The sequence below is a fragment of the Crotalus tigris genome, unplaced genomic scaffold (genome assembly GCF_016545835.1).
Source record: "Crotalus tigris isolate CLP2741 ecotype Arizona unplaced genomic scaffold, ASM1654583v1 scf7180000017903.3850313, whole genome shotgun sequence".
Classification (NCBI taxonomy): domain Eukaryota; kingdom Metazoa; phylum Chordata; class Lepidosauria; order Squamata; family Viperidae; genus Crotalus; species Crotalus tigris.
This window is the reverse complement of record NW_024096713.1, coordinates 1009951-1030323: the sequence shown is the minus strand read 5'-3', so window position 1 is coordinate 1030323 and position 20373 is coordinate 1009951. Positions and strand designations below refer to the sequence as shown.

At 39.4% G+C, this 20373-nt stretch overlaps 1 protein-coding gene across 2 annotated transcripts in view; it reads left to right on the top strand.

Moving 5' to 3' along the window:
- The window catches only part of PSME4 (proteasome activator subunit 4), a 103397-nt gene that overhangs the window by 79212 nt on the left and 3812 nt on the right, over nucleotides 1–20373 (top strand). For both annotated transcript variants that reach the window (XM_039344331.1, XM_039344332.1), the window contains 7 exons: nucleotides 4502–4633; nucleotides 4803–5011; nucleotides 5164–5249; nucleotides 6389–6517; nucleotides 11320–11475; nucleotides 18900–19062; nucleotides 19934–20067. In XM_039344331.1, coding sequence (XP_039200265.1) covers nucleotides 4502–4633; nucleotides 4803–5011; nucleotides 5164–5249; nucleotides 6389–6517; nucleotides 11320–11475; nucleotides 18900–19062; nucleotides 19934–20067 — 1009 coding nt within the window. The remainder of the gene's footprint in view (nucleotides 1–4501; nucleotides 4634–4802; nucleotides 5012–5163; nucleotides 5250–6388; nucleotides 6518–11319; nucleotides 11476–18899; nucleotides 19063–19933; nucleotides 20068–20373) is intronic.

Below are 20373 nucleotides of genomic sequence, written 5' to 3'. Positions count from 1 at the left end.
TTCCTCCCCCCCCCCGTGGCGTCGCCTTCCTCCCTCCCACTCCGCTCCTTCACACCTCACTTGTTTGTGGAAAATACGCTGCTTGGCGACAGCCTGCACAAACTTTACCGAATGTGCCCTGCAAGAGGTGCGTGAAGAGCGCAGGCGCAGAGCAAGGCCCTGCCCTCCCCAGGGACTCATTGTGCAGCAACTGGTTTGACTTCTCGTGCACTCAGATCAAGGAAGGGGAGGCCGCCACAGCACCGAACTCCTGCACCTGTCAGCTGGTGACCCCCCGAACTTGCGCTTGTCAGCTGGGAGGTCTGGCCCCGGTGCTGGGCGCCGGTCTCCTTGGCTACCCTGCACGTCATCCTCGACCCCTCCGCCAGCATGTCGAGCCAGCCGGGCTTGACAGGAAGAGAGGGAAGGAAGGAAGGAGGAAGGGACTCTTCCTCCTCTCCTAAGGTTCAAAGCATGATCAGCTTCCCAAGGGCGCCACAATCCCAATTCATGTGTTTCTGCTGTACCTCCTCAGTGCTCCCGGGAATGGGGCAGGCGGAAGAAAGCTTGGCTAGGCTAGGCAAAGAAAAGCCACAGAGCCGCGAGCTCAGATCGCAGGCAGGCCGGGGAAGGGGGTGAAGAAGAGGAAGGGGATTGGGAGAGAGGAAACGCCAAGTTTGTCCTCGCCTCTCCCAAGAACCTCCTGCGCCACCTCACAGGAACACCTGGTCTCAGATTTACACCGCAAAAGTTTTTCTTGCGCAGAGGAGAGAGGAAAAACAATTGCGGAACACTCGGGATCCCTTGCAAGGCACCATGTACCTTGGTGCTTATTTCCTAATGCCTTACCCCCCCCCCCATGTTTTCTGCTCCACCCTGAATTCACCTCCCTTCTACTCTCCTTATGCAGTCATCTCTATGGTCTTAATACAGCCCTCAGTCTGTCTCGCTTTCAACACCCCCTAAAATTCTTCATTCAGGCAGACTTCCAGAATTCGGCTGGCAGGATTCAGGTAATCCCTCCCCCCTTTCCTGCTGCCTCCCATAGCACCGCTCCGCATCCTGCGCCTCCGTATCTCAAGCCTCCGTGGCACAGAACTGCTGGCGTTATGCTTGGGTAGAAGATTTTTTCTTTTACAGATGGGGCAGGTGGGCCCGACATTCGCGGGCAGGCAAGACCCTGCCCGCCGAGCCGCCGCCTCCCCATCGCCCTCCACGCCAGCTGACTCCATTGCCAGACCTCCCAGCTGAGGGGTGCAGGTCCGGAGGTCGCCAGCTGACAGGCACAGGAGTTCTGCGCTGTGGCGGCCTCCCCTTTGCCCTCCACACCGGCCAAAGTATTGCCTGACGTTCCAGCTGACGGGCACAGGTCGCCAGCTGACGGGCGCAGGAGTTTGGCGCTGCGGCGGCCTCCCAGCCACCTGCTTCTTCAGCTGGAGCAGTTGCCAGGGCTTGCATGGCCCCCAAGGGCCGCTGTGTCAACACTGCCAATATTGAATATTCTTGCTTTAACAATATATGCAGAACTGTCTGGTATTTTTAGAGTTAAATCAGTTGACAGTGAAAGAGGAGAGAATATAAGGAAAGTCCAGGAAAAAGAAACAGAAGTGAATCTTTGCTCTCCAAGTTAATTGGAAGATGTGAATCATGACCCCAAAATAGGGGAGGGGAAATGCCTGGAATGTTATGTGCAAAGGAAGGGAAATTCAGATCTTAGCATTTCCACCATGCCGTGCTGACATCTCTGTAATACTAATAAAGGCTTTTTAGGCTAAAAAAAAATGCCTGAAAGTTCTTTGAAGTGTTTCGTTAATCAGACACATGACACGCTGACGCGCTCCCCGCAGCCGGCGACCATGCAAGCCCTGGCAACTGTTCCAGCTGAAGAAGCAGGCGGCTGGGAGGCCGCTGCGGCGCCTACCTCCTGCGCCTGTCAGCTGGCAACCTCTGGACCTGCACCCGTCAGCTGGAATGTCAGGCAAAGCTTTGGCCGGTGCGGAGGACAAAGGGGAGGCCGCCGTAGCGCAGAACGCCTGCACCCATCAGCTGGCGACCCCCGGACCTGCGCCCGTCAGCTGGGAGGTCTGGCAACTGAGCCTGCTGGCATGGAGGGCGATGGGGAGGCGGCGGCTTGGCGGGCGGGGTCCTGCCTGCCCGCGAATGTCGGGCCCACCCGCCCCATCTGTAAAAGAAAAAGTCTTACGCCCAAACATAACTTTTAAGGATTTTAAGGATCTTTGAGAGGGAGAGAGAAATAGAGAGAGGGAGAGAAAGAGGGAAAGAGAAATAGAGAGGGAGAGAGAAAAAGAGAGAGAGAGAGAGAGAGAGAAAGAGAGGGAGAGAGAGAGGAGAGGAGAGGGAGAAAGGGAGAGAGAAAAGGAGAGAGAGGGAGAGAGAAAGGGAGACAGGGAGAGAAAAAGAAAGGGAGACAGAGAAAGGGAGAGAGAAAGAGACAGGGAGAAAGAAAGGGAGAGAGGGAAAGAGAAAAGAAGAGAGAAAGAAAGAGGGAGAGAGAGAAGGAAGGAGAGAGATTAAATTAGTAACATGGTTCAGTGAATCTGGTTTTCCCACTAACTTTGCTTGTCACAAGGTTGCAAAAGGTGACCCTGGAACAATGTGACCATCATAAATATGAATCGGTTGCCAAGCATCCAAATGTAAATCACATGACCCTGGGGATGCTGCAATGGTCATAAGTGTGAAAAATGGTCATAAGTCACTTTTTCCAGTGCCGTTGTAACTTTGAACAGTCACCAAACAAACTGTTGAAAGTTGAGGACTACCTGTACTTTATCACTTTTTTCCTTTTTTTTTTTTTTGTCATCAAGCTTTTGACACCTTGCTGGGTGACTGGTGGTACTCGAATGTTGCCATATTCTAAAAGTGGTACAATCGGTGAAAAGGTTGAAAAGCCCTGGTATAGGTGGTACCTGGGTCAATAATAGTATCTGTAAGAGGGATCTTAACAATAACAACAACAATAACAACAATAATAATGATAATGATAATAATAAAAAAGTTGGAAAAGACCTTGGAGGTCATCTAGTCCAACTCCCTGCTCAGGCAGGAAACCCTATACCATTTCAGACAAATGGCTGTCCAGTCTCTTCTTAAAAACTTCCAGTGTTGGAGCATTCACAGCTTCTGGAGGCAGGTTGTTTCACTGATTAATTGTTCTAACTGTCAGAAAATTTATCCTTAGTTCTAGGTTGCTTCTCTCCTTGATTAGTTTCCATCCATTGCTTCTTGTCCTGCCTTCAGGTGCTTTGGAGAATATCTTGACTCCCTCTTTCTTGTGGCAGCCCCTCTGATATTGGAACACTGCTATCATGTCTTGGAATCCTAGAGAACAATCATTTAAATATGAGCCAGCAGTGTGCTGCAGCTGCTAAAAAAGCTAATGCAGTCCTAGGCTGCATTAACAGAGGGATAGAATCAAGATCATGTGTATCCAGCTTTTATATCCAGAGGGATAGAATCAAGACCACTGTATCCAGCTTTTGTCACCACAATGTAAAAAAGATGTTGAGACTCTAGAAAAAGAGCAGAGAAGAGCAACAAAGATGATTAGGGAACTTGAGTCTAAAACATATAAAGAACAATTGCTGGAATTGGGTATGTCTAGTTTAATGAAAAGAAGGACTAGGGGTGACATGGTAGCCGTATTCCAATATCTCAGGGGCTGTCACAAAGAAGAGGGAGTCAACCTATTTTTCAAAATACTTGAAGGCAGGACAAGAAGCAGTGCATGGAAACTAATCAAAGAGAGAAGTAACCTAGAACCAAGAAGAAATTTCCTGATAGGTAGAACAGTTACTAAGTGGAACAACTTGCTTCCAGAAATTGTGAATGCTCCAACACTGGAAGTTTCTAAGAAGAAACTGGACAAGCATTTGTCTGATATAGTATAAGATTTTCTGCCTGAGCAGGGAGTTGGACTAGAAAACCTCCAAGGTTCTTTCCAACTCTGTTATTCTGTTATAAGTGATTATAGCATGCTATTTAGCTGGCTATGGAAAATATGCTTAAATCTTATTAATTTGCTTAGCAACATTTCAAGCAAAGGTTATTGAGCCGCCATGTACTGATATTTTTATATTTATACCTCTTGGTCATCGTCTGAATATAGATGCTAAAAATCAGCGAGATCTCTCAGAAAACCAGGATAGATAGTTAAGCATTTACAGTTACTGTTATATCAGGAGGTAGAGATTTCTTCTCTTAAGTGTCCAGTACAGTGACAGAGTTCTGTGTATTTACATTTATATGTGCATGCAAAAATTATAATACTATGTACATAGTAAATATTAATACAGATTAGAACCCAAAATTGAATAGTTCATTTGCTTTATATAAGTTCTGATATGACCAACTTTTTAAAAGCACATGGCATAGTGGCTAATTAGCCCACTCTCCATTAGCTAAACATAAAATGACTGTGTTTTATGAACAGGAGCAGAAGATGGAAGTACACTTTTGTAAGTCATCGCTTCACTAACTTTTTCTTCTTTTTACCTTCTAGTCGCCTATATGTTTTGCAAGGGGGCCTTGCACAACAAGAGTGGCGAGTGCCAGAACTGTTGCACAGATTGCTGAAATATCTAGAGCCTAAGCTCACTCAAGTTTATAAAAATGTCAGAGAGAGGATAGGAAGGTTAGTATTAAGGCTATACTACGTCATGTTTTTCAACCTTTAGATATTCCAGAAAATTGTCATTTTGTTTATAGGTACTGCAGAAATAAAGAAAAGTTATTTGGTTAGTTTGAATTCAGTCTTTAAGGCATGAAACTAAATTAAAAATGTGTTCTTGTGTTTTATGCAGTGTTTTGACATACATCTTCATGATAGATATTTCTTTACCAAATACTGCACTAACAAAGTCTCCCCGTGTTCATGACTTCACTTCTCGAATACTTGAAAAACTCAAACCCCTTATGGAAGCGGATGAAGAAATTCAGAATCACGTTATGGAAGAAAATGGAGTTGGAGATGAAGATGAACGAACTCAGGGCATTAAACTACTGAAAACTAGTAGGTGCTTGTGTTAAATGTGTGAGAATCTAATTAAATATTCACTTGTAGTGAATGCCATTTAAAGGGAATAATGTTTAGAAGAGATGAAGTTGTGTTTTGTTCTTTGTCTTTGAATTGAGAAGTATGCTTGTCTTTCTTTTACTTGACAGTTCTAAAGTGGTTGATGGCAAGTGCAGGGAGAGCTTTTTCTACAGCTGTTACAGAACAGCTTCAGCTTTTGCCATTGTTTTTCAAGGTATGTAGTTTGATATACAGCTTGATCTGTTTAGATGACAGTAACACTTAACATTTTAACAATGTGTGAATGAGGCTTCATTTAAATAAATAGGATGTACGGAAAGTCAGGCCACATAGACAGCCCATTTATACAAATTAAATTCAATGTTTGGATTGGTTGCTATTTCTTCTAAAGGTTTCCTTATTCATTTGATGCATAACCTTTGAAAACACTGCAGGGAAATCTTTTAAAGATTGTCACTTTAGGATGCAGACTTCCAGCTCTTATCTTGTTTTAGTTTCAGGGCTATGCAAAAAGGTTGCTTGCTATGGAAATTTCAAAACATCCCAGACATAAAAAACATACTATTTGAGAATGCATGTCTGAAATAAGATGTTTTGCTCATACTTATTATTATTATCCTTGCTTTTTAAATTTCTTCTCATCTAATTATGAGTTTCCAGATTTGGATTGGATATTTTCATATTGACAGATACTTGTGTTAATTATCTATTTAGAGTCACTACAGTTAAAAACTTTTTAGCTGTATTTTAATGACATAAGAGTTTGAATTGCTTTCTGCATATTGCATGCACTTTATATTTTAATCCATTCCAGTACAGGTAGTCCTCGACAACAGTTCATTTAGTGACCGTTTGAAATTACAACGACACTGAAAAAGTGACTTATGATTATTTTTAACACAACCATTGCAGCATCCCCATGGTCACGTGATTAAAATTCAGATGCTTGGCAACTGACTTATATTGATGACAGTTGCAGTGTTCTGGAGTCATGTGATCACCTTTTACAACCTTCTGACTAGCAAAGTCAATAGAAAAGCCAGATTCAATTAACAACCATGTTATTAACCTAACAATTGCAACGAGTCACTTAACAACTGTGTCAAGAAAGGTCATAAAATGGGGCAAAAGTCACTTAACTATCTTGCTTAGCAACAGAAATTTTGGGCTGAATTGTGGTTGTAAGGTGAGGACTTCTTATATAGCATTTAGGAGTTTTAGCTTCTGTATTAATTATATTCATTTTCTAAGAGAGGTTGAATTGCAGTTTCCCGATGTGGCTTGCATTTATTCAGTTTTAAGGATCAAGACTTCAGAAGTTGCTACTAACTTTTCATCTACTTGTTTCCACAGATTGCGCCTGTAGAAAATGATCATAGCTATGATGAATTGAAGAGAGATGCTAAAATGTGCTTATCATTAATGTCTCAGGGATTACTGTATCCTCAACAAGTGCCTTTGGTACTTCAGGTGCTAAAACAAGTATGTGATGCTTTTAAACTGATACTTTTAAACAGCATAATTACATGTATTTAATCTTGTGTTAATACTTTTTTGATATCAATGCTGAATAACTGATAGCAAATATATTTGATCTGAATACACAAGAGACTGCAAAAATTTAAGTTTCTATCCTAATACCTGAATTAAAATAGATTATTGTACAGAAAAAATGTAACTATGGCATATATTCTGAGTTTTAGTGCATTTCAGCTAGATATACAAAAATAGAGATCTATAGCCCAATTCATCTTGTCTGATTTCATAGGATCCCTGTGATAATGAGATTGTAACTTGGTGAATAATTTGGAACATATTATAATTATAATATTATTCTACTTGTGTGTCCAATCACACTTGGTCAATAAAGAATTATGTCATATTCACATGAGTAACCCAACGTAAAATTATTAACCTTTTCTGACAGGAATGAAACCGTTCACTTAGTTGAATTATAATAAAGGACAAACATGTCCCTATTGAAGTGTCAAATCTCTGTTTTGGGAAAAGGGTTAGCAAATTATTTATTTATTTTAGAAAAGTATGAGGCCTATTAAACCCTGTTAAATGTCTAGGATATTCCTTACAGCAGCCCCGTAGATGATCATGAAACATCCTTCTGCAGCAGGAAATAGGTCACTTTAAACAAACCCATAGACAACTATTTATAACAGGTGTGATAAGAATGGAAACGTAACCATGCTTTGACATTCAGATTGCCATGATGTAGTTCCCAAAATGGGTTCTTGTGTTCAGATGGATTTGCTCTTTGATATTCTCCAACAACACTTTAGGTATGACAGTGCTGGAAAAGGAGATTTAAGACTCTACAGTCATGTGAGCACAACAGTCATGGATTTATGCATCGCAACTATCATGGATTTATGATGGTCATGATATTCCACGGTCACGTGATTGCCATTTGCGACCTTCACAGCCAGTTTTTGAAAAGCAATCTATGGGAAAGCTGACAAAAAGTCATAGGTCACAGTCACATGATGTTATAGTGAATGACCATGGGTGATTTACTTAAAGACTGCAGCCAGAATTGACATTATAAGACATTGTGGTAATGTGACATATCACTTTATGACTGCATCGCAATTGGAACTGCGTTGCCAGATCCAGTTGCAGCTTGTAGGTGTGGACTACTTGTATAAGCAATCTTTCTTTTTTTTTTTATTGAATTTTTTTTTAAATTTTACAAAACAAATCCCCTCCCCAGACCCCCCCACCCTCCCTTACCCTCCCCCACCTCCCCAAACCTCCCAAACCCTCCCCCAACCTTCCCAGAGTTGAGTACAGGCTTAATTAAAATTTTCCAGAAAAAAAAAAGAAAAACTTGAAACACATATAAATCCTAAACAAATCTAGATACCTTAAATTAAATAGATTATCTTCTCTAAAAAATAATAATTACAATCATTAAACACATTATAATATACTCTAAACATTTTCTAATATGCTTATAATGTTATCCATCATTCTATATAAACTCCCTCCAAAACACAAATTTAAACATTACTTTGTTTCTATACCTACAATATAAAATCTAATATAAATCATAGGCAAATCTGAATACATTTAATTAAACAAATTATACTCCCTCCAAAGCACAAATTTAAACATTACTTAAAACTTAAAACATTAGAATAAATTCCATCTTAAAAATAATAATAATAATAATAATTAAAAAAACCCAAACATTGAACGCATTATAATATACTCCAAACCTTTTCATATCATACTTATATTATTATCCATCATTCTTTATAAACTCCCTCCAAAACACAAATTTAAACATTACTTAAAACTTAAAACATTAAAATTCCCTTATACACATTTAAATCTTTACCGATAATAAATTCCATCCACAATAGACACATTAAACATTTAAATCTTTACCAATAGTAAGTTCCATCCACAGTCTCGATTGTCCATGTAAAATTTTCATTCGATCTCCATCCTTATCAGTCTCTCTTATCCATAAGGCTCGAAAGAAATGCTTTGAGATCTGCCCTTAAAGGTTGCTCCGAAATTATAAATCCTGACTCTCCCGCCGGCTCAGAAGCCAATACATGTGAAGATTCCTTAAACTCCTTCTTCTGTTGGTCTTTTTCTTTACTATTATATGTTGCACAAGTTGTCCTCCGCCCCTTCCTCTCAGCTTGTTGAGGGTTGCTCCCGAAACTTTATAAGTCTTGCTTCTCCCGCAGGTTTAGAAACCAATAGATGTGAGGCTTCCTTAAACTTCTTCTGTTGCTGCTTCTCTTTACAGTTATATGTTGCACAAGTTATCTTCTGCTCCTCTATCTGAACTTGTTGAGGCCCCTCAAGCTGAGGTTCCCCAATTTTCATAAGTATAGGCTCTTCAGGGTATAATTCTACATTCTTTTCTTCCAAGGCTTTAAACTTAGTAGATGGCGATGAACATACCCCCAGAACCGAAGTATAAAAATCTTTTGCTTGAAAAACAGTATTAAGTCTATAACATATCCCCAGGTAATTCACCACCATTCCAATCGGAACATCCCATCTGAACGAGATTCGTCTCTTTTTAAGTTCATCTGCTAAAAAAGCAAACTCCTTTCTTCTTCTTAAAATTTTAGATGGGATCTCCTTTAAAATTATAACGTCTTGTAAGGCAATTTGAAATCTCTTTTTATAAAAAGCTTGTATAATTTCATTGCGCAGGGATCTTTTCCCAAAGTAAATTACCACATCTCTTGGCAAATTCTTTTGCACTGCCACCACAGAATTAACTCTAAATAATTTTTCAATTTCACTAAGTATTTCCTCTTTTTCTTTATTCAAAATCACAGCAAAGTCCTTTGCAACCATCTCTTTCAGATCTCCTTGCAAAGACTCTCTCAAGCCTCTGATTCTTAAGGCGTATTCCATTTGTCCATATTGAAGCATAAGAATCTCATTTTCCATTTCTTTTTCCATACATTCAAATTTTTCCTCCATCAATTCCACTTTTTCTTCTACCTCTTCCACACGGGAATTCAGCTTTTCAAAAACAGAGGCAACTCCTTTTAAAGCCAAAACTATATCTTGCCTCAAAATCTTATTATTTTCCTCTAAAATCTCTTTCATTTCTGCCCTAATTTGAGATATAACATTTCCCATCATATCTTGCAGATCCTTCACCATTATTGGCTGAGCCAAAGAAGAAGGTGAGGCTATTGATTTAGGAGCTGTAGGAATCCCTGGACACTTTGGAGCCATCTTAAAAAAAAAATCTTTACTCCTTCTTGAGAATTACAAAAATTAAACAAAAGAAAAAGAGAGATTAAATCCAAAAAAAAAATTTCAAAAAATCCTTCAAAAGGAGGTCATTATAACAAAAAAAATACTAAACACTTTGGGGCCACAAAAATTAAACAAAAGAAAAAGAAAGATTAACTCCAGAAAAAAAAATCAATAAATCCTTCAAAGGGAGATCATTATAATAAAAAAAGGGAGAAAAAAAAGGAAGGAAAAGGAATTAAATAAAAAGAAATCCATTCCATTTTTTTTAAAAAAAATACAAAAAACAAAACAGAAAAGTTAAACAAAAATAATAATGCCTCTAAGATCCAAAAAACCGATCACAATCTTATTTTCCCTTTCAGCAAGAAAAAAAAAATCATTAAAAAGAAAAAGAAAGGGAAAGAGAAACACCAGGAAGCCTGCCTTTAAAAGTAAACAAAAATAATAATGCTTCTAAAATCCCAAAAAGCCGATTGCCATTTTATTTTCACTTTCATCAAAAAAAAAAAAAGAAGAATAAAACATCCTTTCCAATCATTAAAAAGAAAAGAAAAGAGAAAGGGAAAGAAAAACACCAAAAAACCTACCGATCACCATCTAGCTTCCCAAAAGGAAAAAAAAATAAAAAAAAATAAAAAAAAACGCCAGAAAGTCTGCCGATCGCCATTTTACTTTCCCTTTCAGCAAAAAATAAAAAGTAAAAAGAGGGAATATAAACGTAAAAATAAATCTTTAAACTAAAAATCCATATAAAGTCAAAGAAAGCAAAAGCTAATCCTCTAGTCAACTCTGTCCGCTTCTAAAAAACTCACCAGATCTCTTTAAACGCGGAGGTGGTTGCAACGGCTTGTTTTGTCCCTAAGGACAAAAGCAGCTGGGAAGCGGAGACAGTCTGAACTCCGTGGGAGCACTCTTTTCACCCCCCCCCCAAAAAAAAATTGGGGGTGTATAAGAGGCTCTACCACTATTCAGACAACCGTCTTCCCCCCCCCCTTTGCCCGGGAGGGGGATTTTGAACTGCTGAACAGCTGGTGTCCGCTGTTCATAGCGATTCATTACACTTACCCAGGAGGACGGCTACAAAGTAGCCGCCATCGCCCGCGCAGATCCACCGGAAGTAAGCAATCTTTCTTAATAGATTAGCCAAAGGAGGGGTGAAATGTGTTGAAAGACATGAAAGTAAATTATAATTTATATGTCTTGAGGGATGTACTTTTTACATGGTATCAGGTTAAGGACTGATGTAGAGCAGAGGTGTGCAACTTTTTTGTGTTGAAGTTACACTTAGCCTTTGAGTGGGGAAGGAAAACTAGAGAAGATAGATATTAAAAGTAATCTGAAATGAAAAATTAGTTGGAATTTCAAGCATATTAATTAAAAATCATCAATTATTATAGATGAATTCTGAAATATGATTTTGGAAAGTTTTCTGCGTACATAATCAACAGTTTGATTTAGGCTTTATTGTATTTTATTTTTCTAATTTCTGTGGTTCTATTATTTTGGCCTCTTCTTTTTTCTTTTTATAGATTGCAAAGAGTAATTCCTGGCATTCTAGATATACTGTGCTAATCTACCTCCAGACTATGGTATTTTATAATCTTTTTATCTTCTTAAACAATGAAGAAGCTGTGAACAACATCAGATGGCTGGTTATAAAACTATTAGAAGATGAACAGCTTGAGGTGAACACATTCTTGTGCTCCTACTTTTTTTTTTTTTTTTGACAATTTGTGAAACATCTATTTGTGGAATAAATGTGGAACCATAGGCTTGGACATGATATGTGCACTTGATTAACAAACACAGTCTATGGCAATTTGCTATAGCATTCCAATATTTTGTTTTTATTGCTCTTCCTAAATAATAGTTCATCACAATTTTAACTAGGAATCTCTCCATTGCTCATTAAAAGTTTTCCAGTACTGACTATACATTTATTCCTTAATGATCCATTTGATTTCAGATTTTTAAAAAAAATTTTTTGCTAGTACTAAGACTTAGATGAAATATGTGTTTAACTCTAACCTAGTGGGAATTGGAAACAGTGGGCTGAAGATGCTTAACACTGAGTATATAATACTCTTGTTCTGATATGCTTTGCACTAGTATCAGATATATATTTTTAATTATTATATAGTTAGATGAAATCCCTTCCTGACCACATTCCATCTGTTGATACCAGATAATAAAATGTTGTATGAAGTAGGTATTAGAGATGTAACAGTTTTCTCAATGCAGTCTCTTTAGAAGGGGCTCAGTCAAGGTTCCGAAGGATGCTACTTCTTTGTACCCAGATATGTAGAAGATTCCTTTTGAAGATGAGAAGCAAAACTGATCTCATTCCTCTTCTGAATCTGATTTTGCCATCCTGAAATATTGTTTACACTTCAAGTCAGCCTTCAGCTGCATTGAGCTTACAAGATAAATTTTATTCCTTCATAGCTAATTGAAGTAAGGTCTAATCAAAGACTGTGGATTTTGCACTTAATATTTAGCTTCAACTAGCAATGAGAAAGCTGTGTTGGAAATAAAATAGAACTGTTAGTGCCACACTAATACAAGATCTTCTGTGCACTTGTCGATGATAAGAAATTGGCTTAACAATTCAGGGCCTTTTGTGTCGTGCCTGATATTCAAACTAATATAAAAGTTTTATTTTTCTATATCTTTGTATCCTGTTTTACAATTATGTTTAATTTTGTCACTAATTGTAATAATAACACCACTGCCACTGACAATATATATCTATCAATATAGGGCCATGTTGTGCTTTATGGATATGAGGTGTTTGAAAAAAAAAAAAACAAATTTGAAACATTCGGTTCCTATTCCAGTGCTAAATAATTGCCAGTCTCTTGAAGCTCTCACTTAAAACACTCATGTAGAGCAATTTACTCTCTTTTATATTTAGAGGTGGTCTTCACTTAACCACCATTCATTCAGCAACAGTTCAAAGTTATGGCAGTGCTGAATGAATGGTAATTATGCTCTGTTCTTGAAGTTACAGCCATTTCTGTGCCCCAATCATGTGTTCAAAATTCAACTGCTTGGCAGCCCACCTGTGCTTATAACTACAGGCGCACTTCAATGCCCCCATCAATCACTCACCCATATCATTCCCCTTTTGAGTGCGATGCAGTCCTCTGCCAACCCTGCTGCCTCTGCCACTGACCCCCATCTGACCTTCCCCATTTTCTCCCTCCTCCTCCTGCTGGTCTAGGATTCATGTTCTGATTGAGGGTACAGCCCAGGATGTGCCTGGTAAGCTCAGCAGAATGAAGCTCATCTAATGAAGGAAACTTGCTGGGCTCAGCAGGCAAAGAGGCAGCAGGATGGAACAGGTGGTGGTGGTGGCAGGCTGGCATTTCAGGGGAGAGTGCCCTGTCTTCTGCCACCCAGCATGAGAAGTGATAGCCTGCAGACCATGGAGGGCTTAGCAGACCAGTGAGATGCAGCAATGGCTCCCTGAGCGAAGTTTGGGACTTGTAGGAGACACTGTGTGGGGTCATGGTAGAACTGGAGGAAACAGAGGGATGAGGACTTCCTAACAAAGCAGCACACTCTCTACAGCTTGTGTTGGAACTACTCCTGGAGAAGTGATCCTTCTTGAGGCTTTATAGGAGTAAGGTTAGGTCAAGTAAGCAGTGAACCTGTTGTTGGCACTAGGCTTGTATCCACCCATTATTGAAGCCTGCAGGCTGGTTCTCTAGGAGTGTGTCCAATGTGAGATGCAAAGATATGGTTAAAATGGCCTGTGGGCTGTTCTCCTTGCCCTAGTGGTGGAAAACAAGGCTCCTCCTCTGACTCCCTTCTGCTGCCTCCTCCCTGGTTAGGCCCAGCAACCCCCTTTTCATCAGACAAGGCTTCACCATGCTGCCGTGTTGCCATATGCCTCCCAAGACTGCACCCTTACTCAGTACATGGATCCTGGGCTAGCAGAGGAGGAGGAAGACTATTAAGATCAGTAGTGGGCAGTAATGACAGAGTTTAGGGCAGCCAAATTGGCAGAGATAGAGGGGAGATAGGGAAGTTGAAGGACTTGAAGCAATGGTGAGCAGGACAAGACACAAAACCTGTGAGATCTTTGCCTAATGATAGCATGATCCTGGCCTAATGACTGCAACTGGGACTACTGGAATCGCTATTGCTAAGAGTGTAGGCATATAATGTTTCACCTAACAATGTTTTACCTTTACTTAGTGCTGAAAATTCTCATCCAAATTAGGGTTATTAAGCAAGGACTGCCTCCATTCATTCCATTACTGTGCAGTGACAACCACTAGTACAAATTTAACAGCCTAATCTGCTCATTAGGGGCATGGTAAATTCTTGAAATAAATGTAAAATTGTCAAAATACTTGCTTTTGTGTAACATCTTAATAATCACATTGCTATAGAAACCTCTGTATTGCAGAAGTTGTAATTTGTTTTCTTTACTTTTAGACAAGATCTAATATGAATGATGATTCACTGCCCTTGTATTGTGTGTCTGTTATTTTGTATATAAATTAGAGGTTTTTGTCTCAATTGTAGGGTGTAAATCCTTCCTAGGCTGATCTTGCCACTTACCTATCCGTTTATTTGTTTTTTTTTTTTAATATTTTGAAGTTAAATCTATTCATTTAGAATAGTTTTTAGAAGCCATCTTCTCAATCACCTTCTCAGATCTTTGGATTTTGGATGACTGAGCAATGATGTAAATGCAGACACTTATATATGAGGGCAAGAAAGGGAGATGTGTAGATATTTAAATTTCATAAACATTAAACATGTTGTCTTCTAATCTCAATCATTTTCCTTAGTGTCACTGTAAAGATGTATTTAAAAAAAACAGGTTACCTTAAGGAAATCTAAATAACACTCTCTAAATTAAAGCTGCTGCTCTCTTGCTATATTATCTGGACCTTAGAACCATAACATATTTGTAAATGCTGTGATAAAACATGTTCTAAATTTTTTGTTATTAAAAAAGTAGGACGTTATAAGAGCTAGTACTTTATAGTTCCTGGCTGGATTTATATGTAGTTAGTAGAATTGCTTCAAGATGGCAACTTACCTCTGTATCCTGATCATTTATGTAAGCATTAATTCAGGTAGTCTCAATGTACAACTACAATTGGGACCGAGAATGCCATCATAGGTTGATGCAGTTCTAAAACAAGGCCATGAGACTTAAGAAGACAAACTAATACTCCCTGTTGTAGTTGTTAAGTAAGAATCACAAGTCACTAAGCAAATACCTACCCTATCCAAATCTAATACATTCCGGACTTAGTCTCTCCCAGCCTTGGCTTCAGGAAGGTAAAGGACTGCCTCCAACTCCCCCATCTGCCTATCTCTACCCTTTAGTTGCTTTGCATCCTGGCTTGCGAGTTGCCAAACAGTCCCAGAACCATGTGGCTCTGGGGTTCCTTACAATGCCCCAGAAAGTTCTAGTCATCCTAGCCTAGTCCTAGCCGCGGTCACCTTTATCACCCTGCACTCTGAGATCCCTGCCGCCTTGTGCTCCCAGTTCACCTTTGCTGTTTTTTGCTTCCTCTGCTAATAAGGTGTCCCCAGGCTGGGGTTTGGCTGTGGAAAAAGAAAGATGAAAGTAGTCCCTGAATGGCGGTGTGCCTAAATGCCTCTTTTCAAAAAGCTTCTGGAATGCAGGACCCTGAAATGCTCCTTTGGGCATGATTACCCTGTCCATACACTATTCAATCAGTCTCTGTTGAGCCAGCCTATCACTGCCCTGATTCTTCACCCTCAGCTGTCAGAAAAGGAACAAACAGCCCTAACAATTTTTCAAACTAAAGCAAATTTTATTTTGTGCATCTTCCATCCTACCTATATTGGTCTGGAAAGATTACTTCAGAGCATCTTACCCTTCAATCAGCTGAGCTAACCTTGGCTTCTATTCATTTTGCTCACTCCTGATGCCAAGGACTTACGCTTTCCCATGCTTTGTACTTCTCCAGCCTGCCACTTTATCCACTATGAGGTTGCATCCAGAAGTCCAGACAACAGAGTACAACAACAGGCAAGAGAAGCATGTTGGAGATTAGGTAGATTTTAGCAGGACAAGTCTCCCATTTGCTTGCAAGGGCAGTTTTATTTTCACTATCCTCCTCTTCCCATTTTTTTCCTCTCAATCTGGGGCTGGTCTTTACAAATATGAAAAAGAGGGTTTTTTGGCACAGTGCACTCCAGGAGCTTTTTGCAGACAGATGTTTCAGTGTGCTGCTGCTCAGGGACTATTGGCTTTTTCTCCCCCCACAGCAGTGAAAGCAAGAAAATGGTGAAGGTGAGCTGGGGTGGCAGAATGCAGGCCGGTAGAGGTCTAGGAATGCAGGGTGGCAAGAGCAACTGCAGCTAGAATGCTGTGGTTTCCCAGGGCATTGCAAGCAGTCCCAGGGTTGTGTGGTACTGGGCTGCTTGCCTCCCCACAAATGCAGGATAGCCAAAGGGCAGAAAGTGTAGAGAGGTAGGTGGTTAGGGGAATTGGAGCACATGTATGATTATAAGTGACGGTTGGCTGCCAAGTGTCCACGTTTTGTTTACATAACCATGGGGGCTCTGCAACAGGTATAGGTTATAAGTCCCATTTTTTCCCAGCACCGTCGTAAGTTTGAAAGGTCACTCATCAAGGAGAGAAGCAACCTAGAACTAAGGAGAAACTTCCTGACAGTGAGAACAATTAATCAGTGGAACAGCTTGCCTCCAGAAGCAGTAAATGCTCCAACACTGGAAGTTTTTAAGAAGAGACTGGACAGCCATTTGTCCGAAATGGTGTAGGGTTTCCTGCCCGAGCAGGGGGTTGGACTAGATGACCTCCAAGGTCCCTTCCAACTTTACTACTATTACTATTACTAATGTATAGTCAGAAGTTGAATATGTGTTTGGAAAAATACATTCCTATTTATTAAATAATTTATGTATATAATTTACAGTATATGGCTACCCATTTCACTGAAGTGTCTCTTGAGTAGTAGACAGAGATTAAAAACCTAGCATTTAAAAACAAAAACCTAGCATTCATAATGTTGGTGCTCTCTGAGCTTAGTAGTTTTCTTGTAGACATTTTATTGCTCAAAGTAGGTAATAAAATGTCTACAAGAAAACAACCAAGCTCAGAGAGCACCAACAACCTTCATTTCAATCCTTAGCTATAAGTAGGCTAGCCATCTTCCCTGAAAAGGGAAAAATTTAGAGAAAATGTAATACTATCAGGGAAGGAACTCAAGCAGTTGACCTTCCTTTGAGGTAGAAGATATAAGGAGATTTGCAAAAACTTAACAGAATCTAATCTACATTATCTGTTTTCCCAAAGGACTTTCATGTGCCTTCTTCAGCATTTCTGTATCCTAGTGTCAGTGAACTCTAGGAGAGTTCTCAAGATAAGAATTTTAAGTGTACTTTAATTTATCAAGATATTGTAACTTATCTCATTACTTGAGAATATATTAAAGGTTTAGAAACACAAGCAGTTGGTCAATGTTTGGGTACATAATAAAACCAAGCCATTTGGACAATATCCTAATAACTGAGAATCAGAAATTTGGAGTCCAAATTAATAATTGTCTTATTGCCTCTCTTTGAAATACGTTTCAGTGTTCTACTCAGCAAATTATAAAATTATATCCTTGAATATAATCCACTTAAATTCCTTAGAATTAAATTTTAAAACCTTATAATGAATTATTAGAAATTAACTGGCTCCTTAATAAACCTGTATTCTGCTCTGGGAAGTGGGGGGTGGTAGGGGGGTGGGGATGGATGGGATTAAGTAGGTTAGATAAACAGAAATATTAATGTATAAAATAGGTAGAGTAATTTAGAGAGAGTTGCCGCTCGGGTATTTCCCCTGAACTGTATCCGAAGAGGGATGAGAGGGGAGGAGGAAGGGATGGAAGGAAGTAGGATGGGAGGAAGGGATGAGGGGAGAGAGGTGAAGAGAGGAGAGAGGGAGGAGGGAAGTAAGGAAGGAAGGTAGAGAGGGCGGATGCAGTCGGGGGGGGGGGAGATGGATGAGCGACACCTAAGGTTATATGTATGAATTTACTTCAAAGGTATTTTTTTATAATGTATTGAAAGTATCAAATGTATTGAAAAATGAAAAATAAAATTTTTTTCAAGGAAAAAAAATTAACTGGCTCCTTAAATCCATTTCTTGTAGTATTCAAATATACAAATATTGTAATATTAAGTAGTTACAAGGCTTTTGAAATGAAGAAGATCGTACAGCTTATTAACATATTTTTGATGCAGCTAAAAATCGAACTGCTAATGAATTCCAGGATTAGATTACTTGACAATGGAATAAACACAGACTTATTTTATTTATTTTATTTTCTATAATAGTTCTGTGTTCTGTAATGCCATTTTAATGCCATAATAATAATCATAGTCACTGGGAACAAATGCCAGCATGCAACAAAATTTCTGTGACATAAGCTACTATGGGATCATTCAAAAGACATCACAGTGCTATAAATACTCATGTGTAAGTTACACTAAAACCCACTGTTTGTTCCTTCTTTGGGGCACCTGGGGTTCAACAGGCCACGCCATAGCTTTGCCCTGTGTGACTGCTCAGAATCTCAAACCCAGACCCTGTCCAACTAAATTCTAAGATCCTAATTCTTCCTTGGCCCTCCTGCCACAGGCAGAGGGTTGGACTAGAAAACCTCCAAGATCCCTTCCAACCCTATTCTATGTTTAACATAATAACTTTTTCTATTCCCTGGAATTTAAATAAAACTCTCCTTGTGATCCTGAGGCTACTGCCTCACGAAGACAAATTGTCTCATGAAGAGAAACTTCAGCAGAGTCTTACTGCTTAATACAGTGAACACTGACTTTGCAAAAGACGTGTCCATAAAAAGTACATGTGATAATCCTGCCATCCTCTTTCTCACGTTTAGAACAGTGTTTTTCAGTTTTAGCAAATTTAGGACGTGTGGACTTCAACTTCCAGAATTCTCCAGCAACACAGCTGTTAGGGAATTCTTGGAATTGAAGTCCACACATCTTAAAGTTGTTGAAGTTGAAAAATGCTGATTCAGAGTATAGTGCAAAGAGAGCTGCCCTTATTGTAATTACTGATGCTATTATTTGATCCTAGGTGAGAGAGATGGCTGCTACCACTTTGGGTGGTTTGCTCCAGTGCCACTTCTTGGAGATTGGTAGCCCTATGCAGACTCATTTTGAGCAGCTCTGTAAAATGAGACTTCCAAAGAAAAGAAAACGAGACCTCAGTACTGTAGTGGATACCATTCCCCCTGCAGGTAAGGAGGAGGTTTCTTCAGGAAGGTGTAAATCATGCTGAAGGATTGTCAGTGGTCTTACTGCAGCTTTCTGTTTTTGATTTCTTATTTTCTACCTTTCTATGCATAACATTTGAAAAGTATCTGCTCTTCCAAAAGTGAGTCAGTCAGGTATTTCTGACATTCAGTGCAGTCTAGTTCACAGGAAAGGGAGACCTGCATGAGAGGATGTCATTGGGAACAACAGAGCAATTTGAAGTTCCCTAAATAATGGAAACTCAGAATGACAGTTCAATGAGCTGCATTGAATTTAGTGCAAACCACAAGAGAAGAGTGGATTCTGCAAGGGAATTGAGTCATATGGCAGAAATAGCATATTGTGGGCAATGCAGCACATCTGCATTGGATTAGATTACAAAAAATTTAAATGCACAATTTAACCTGTGTTTTAGAAATTACAGGTAGTCCTCTATTTACAACCATTCAATTTAACCATGGTTAAAAGCTGTGACAGCCTCAGAAAAATGACTAATGGCTTGTCCTCAAAGTAATGATCCTTGTAACCCCCGTGATCACATGATCACATTGGGTAAATTGCAAGCAGCTCGCATTTATAATGGTTGCAGCGTCTTGCAGTCAGGTAATTGTGATTTGCGACCTTCTCTTTTCATCCCTTTAGAGTCCCCAAAATCTGCTCAATGAAATTTAGAGAAAACCATGTAAATGTGTGTGCATGACAGTGGTTTAAAGAGCTTCAGAAAGAAAAGAGAACTGGTAAAAATCCACTCTTCCATACCTTTTTCCTATAGATAGAAGGAACTTGTCTGTTATTTGTGCCAATTGAAGATTCCTGTGCTGTCCCATGGAAGAATTACCAACTTCTTTCTTGCAGATTTAGTTAAACGCCATGCTGGCGTGCTTGGACTTAGTGCATGTATTTTGTCCAGTCCATATGATGTGCCCACATGGATGCCTCAACTTTTGATGGATCTTAGTGCGCATCTGAATGATCCTCAGCCTATTGAGGTATGATTCATTTTATCAGTTGTTGGAATTCTTATGCTGAAGTTTGGCCTCTTAAGTGATTTCCTGAAGCTGTTTAGTCCAGTGCTTAGAAAATTTCTGTTACAGGTACTGGCTGTTTGGGCTATTTTATTTTAACCAATGTTATTAATAAAGATCAAAACTAATAGTAGTACCTTTTTAAATGGCTTTTTTGCTTTTTAGCTAGTTAACAAAGATAATCATTTACAGAGCCAGTTTAGTCTGATTCTGATAACAGTTTTATTTTATGCAAAAAGGGGGGAGGTGAGGAATAGGAATAATCCTCTC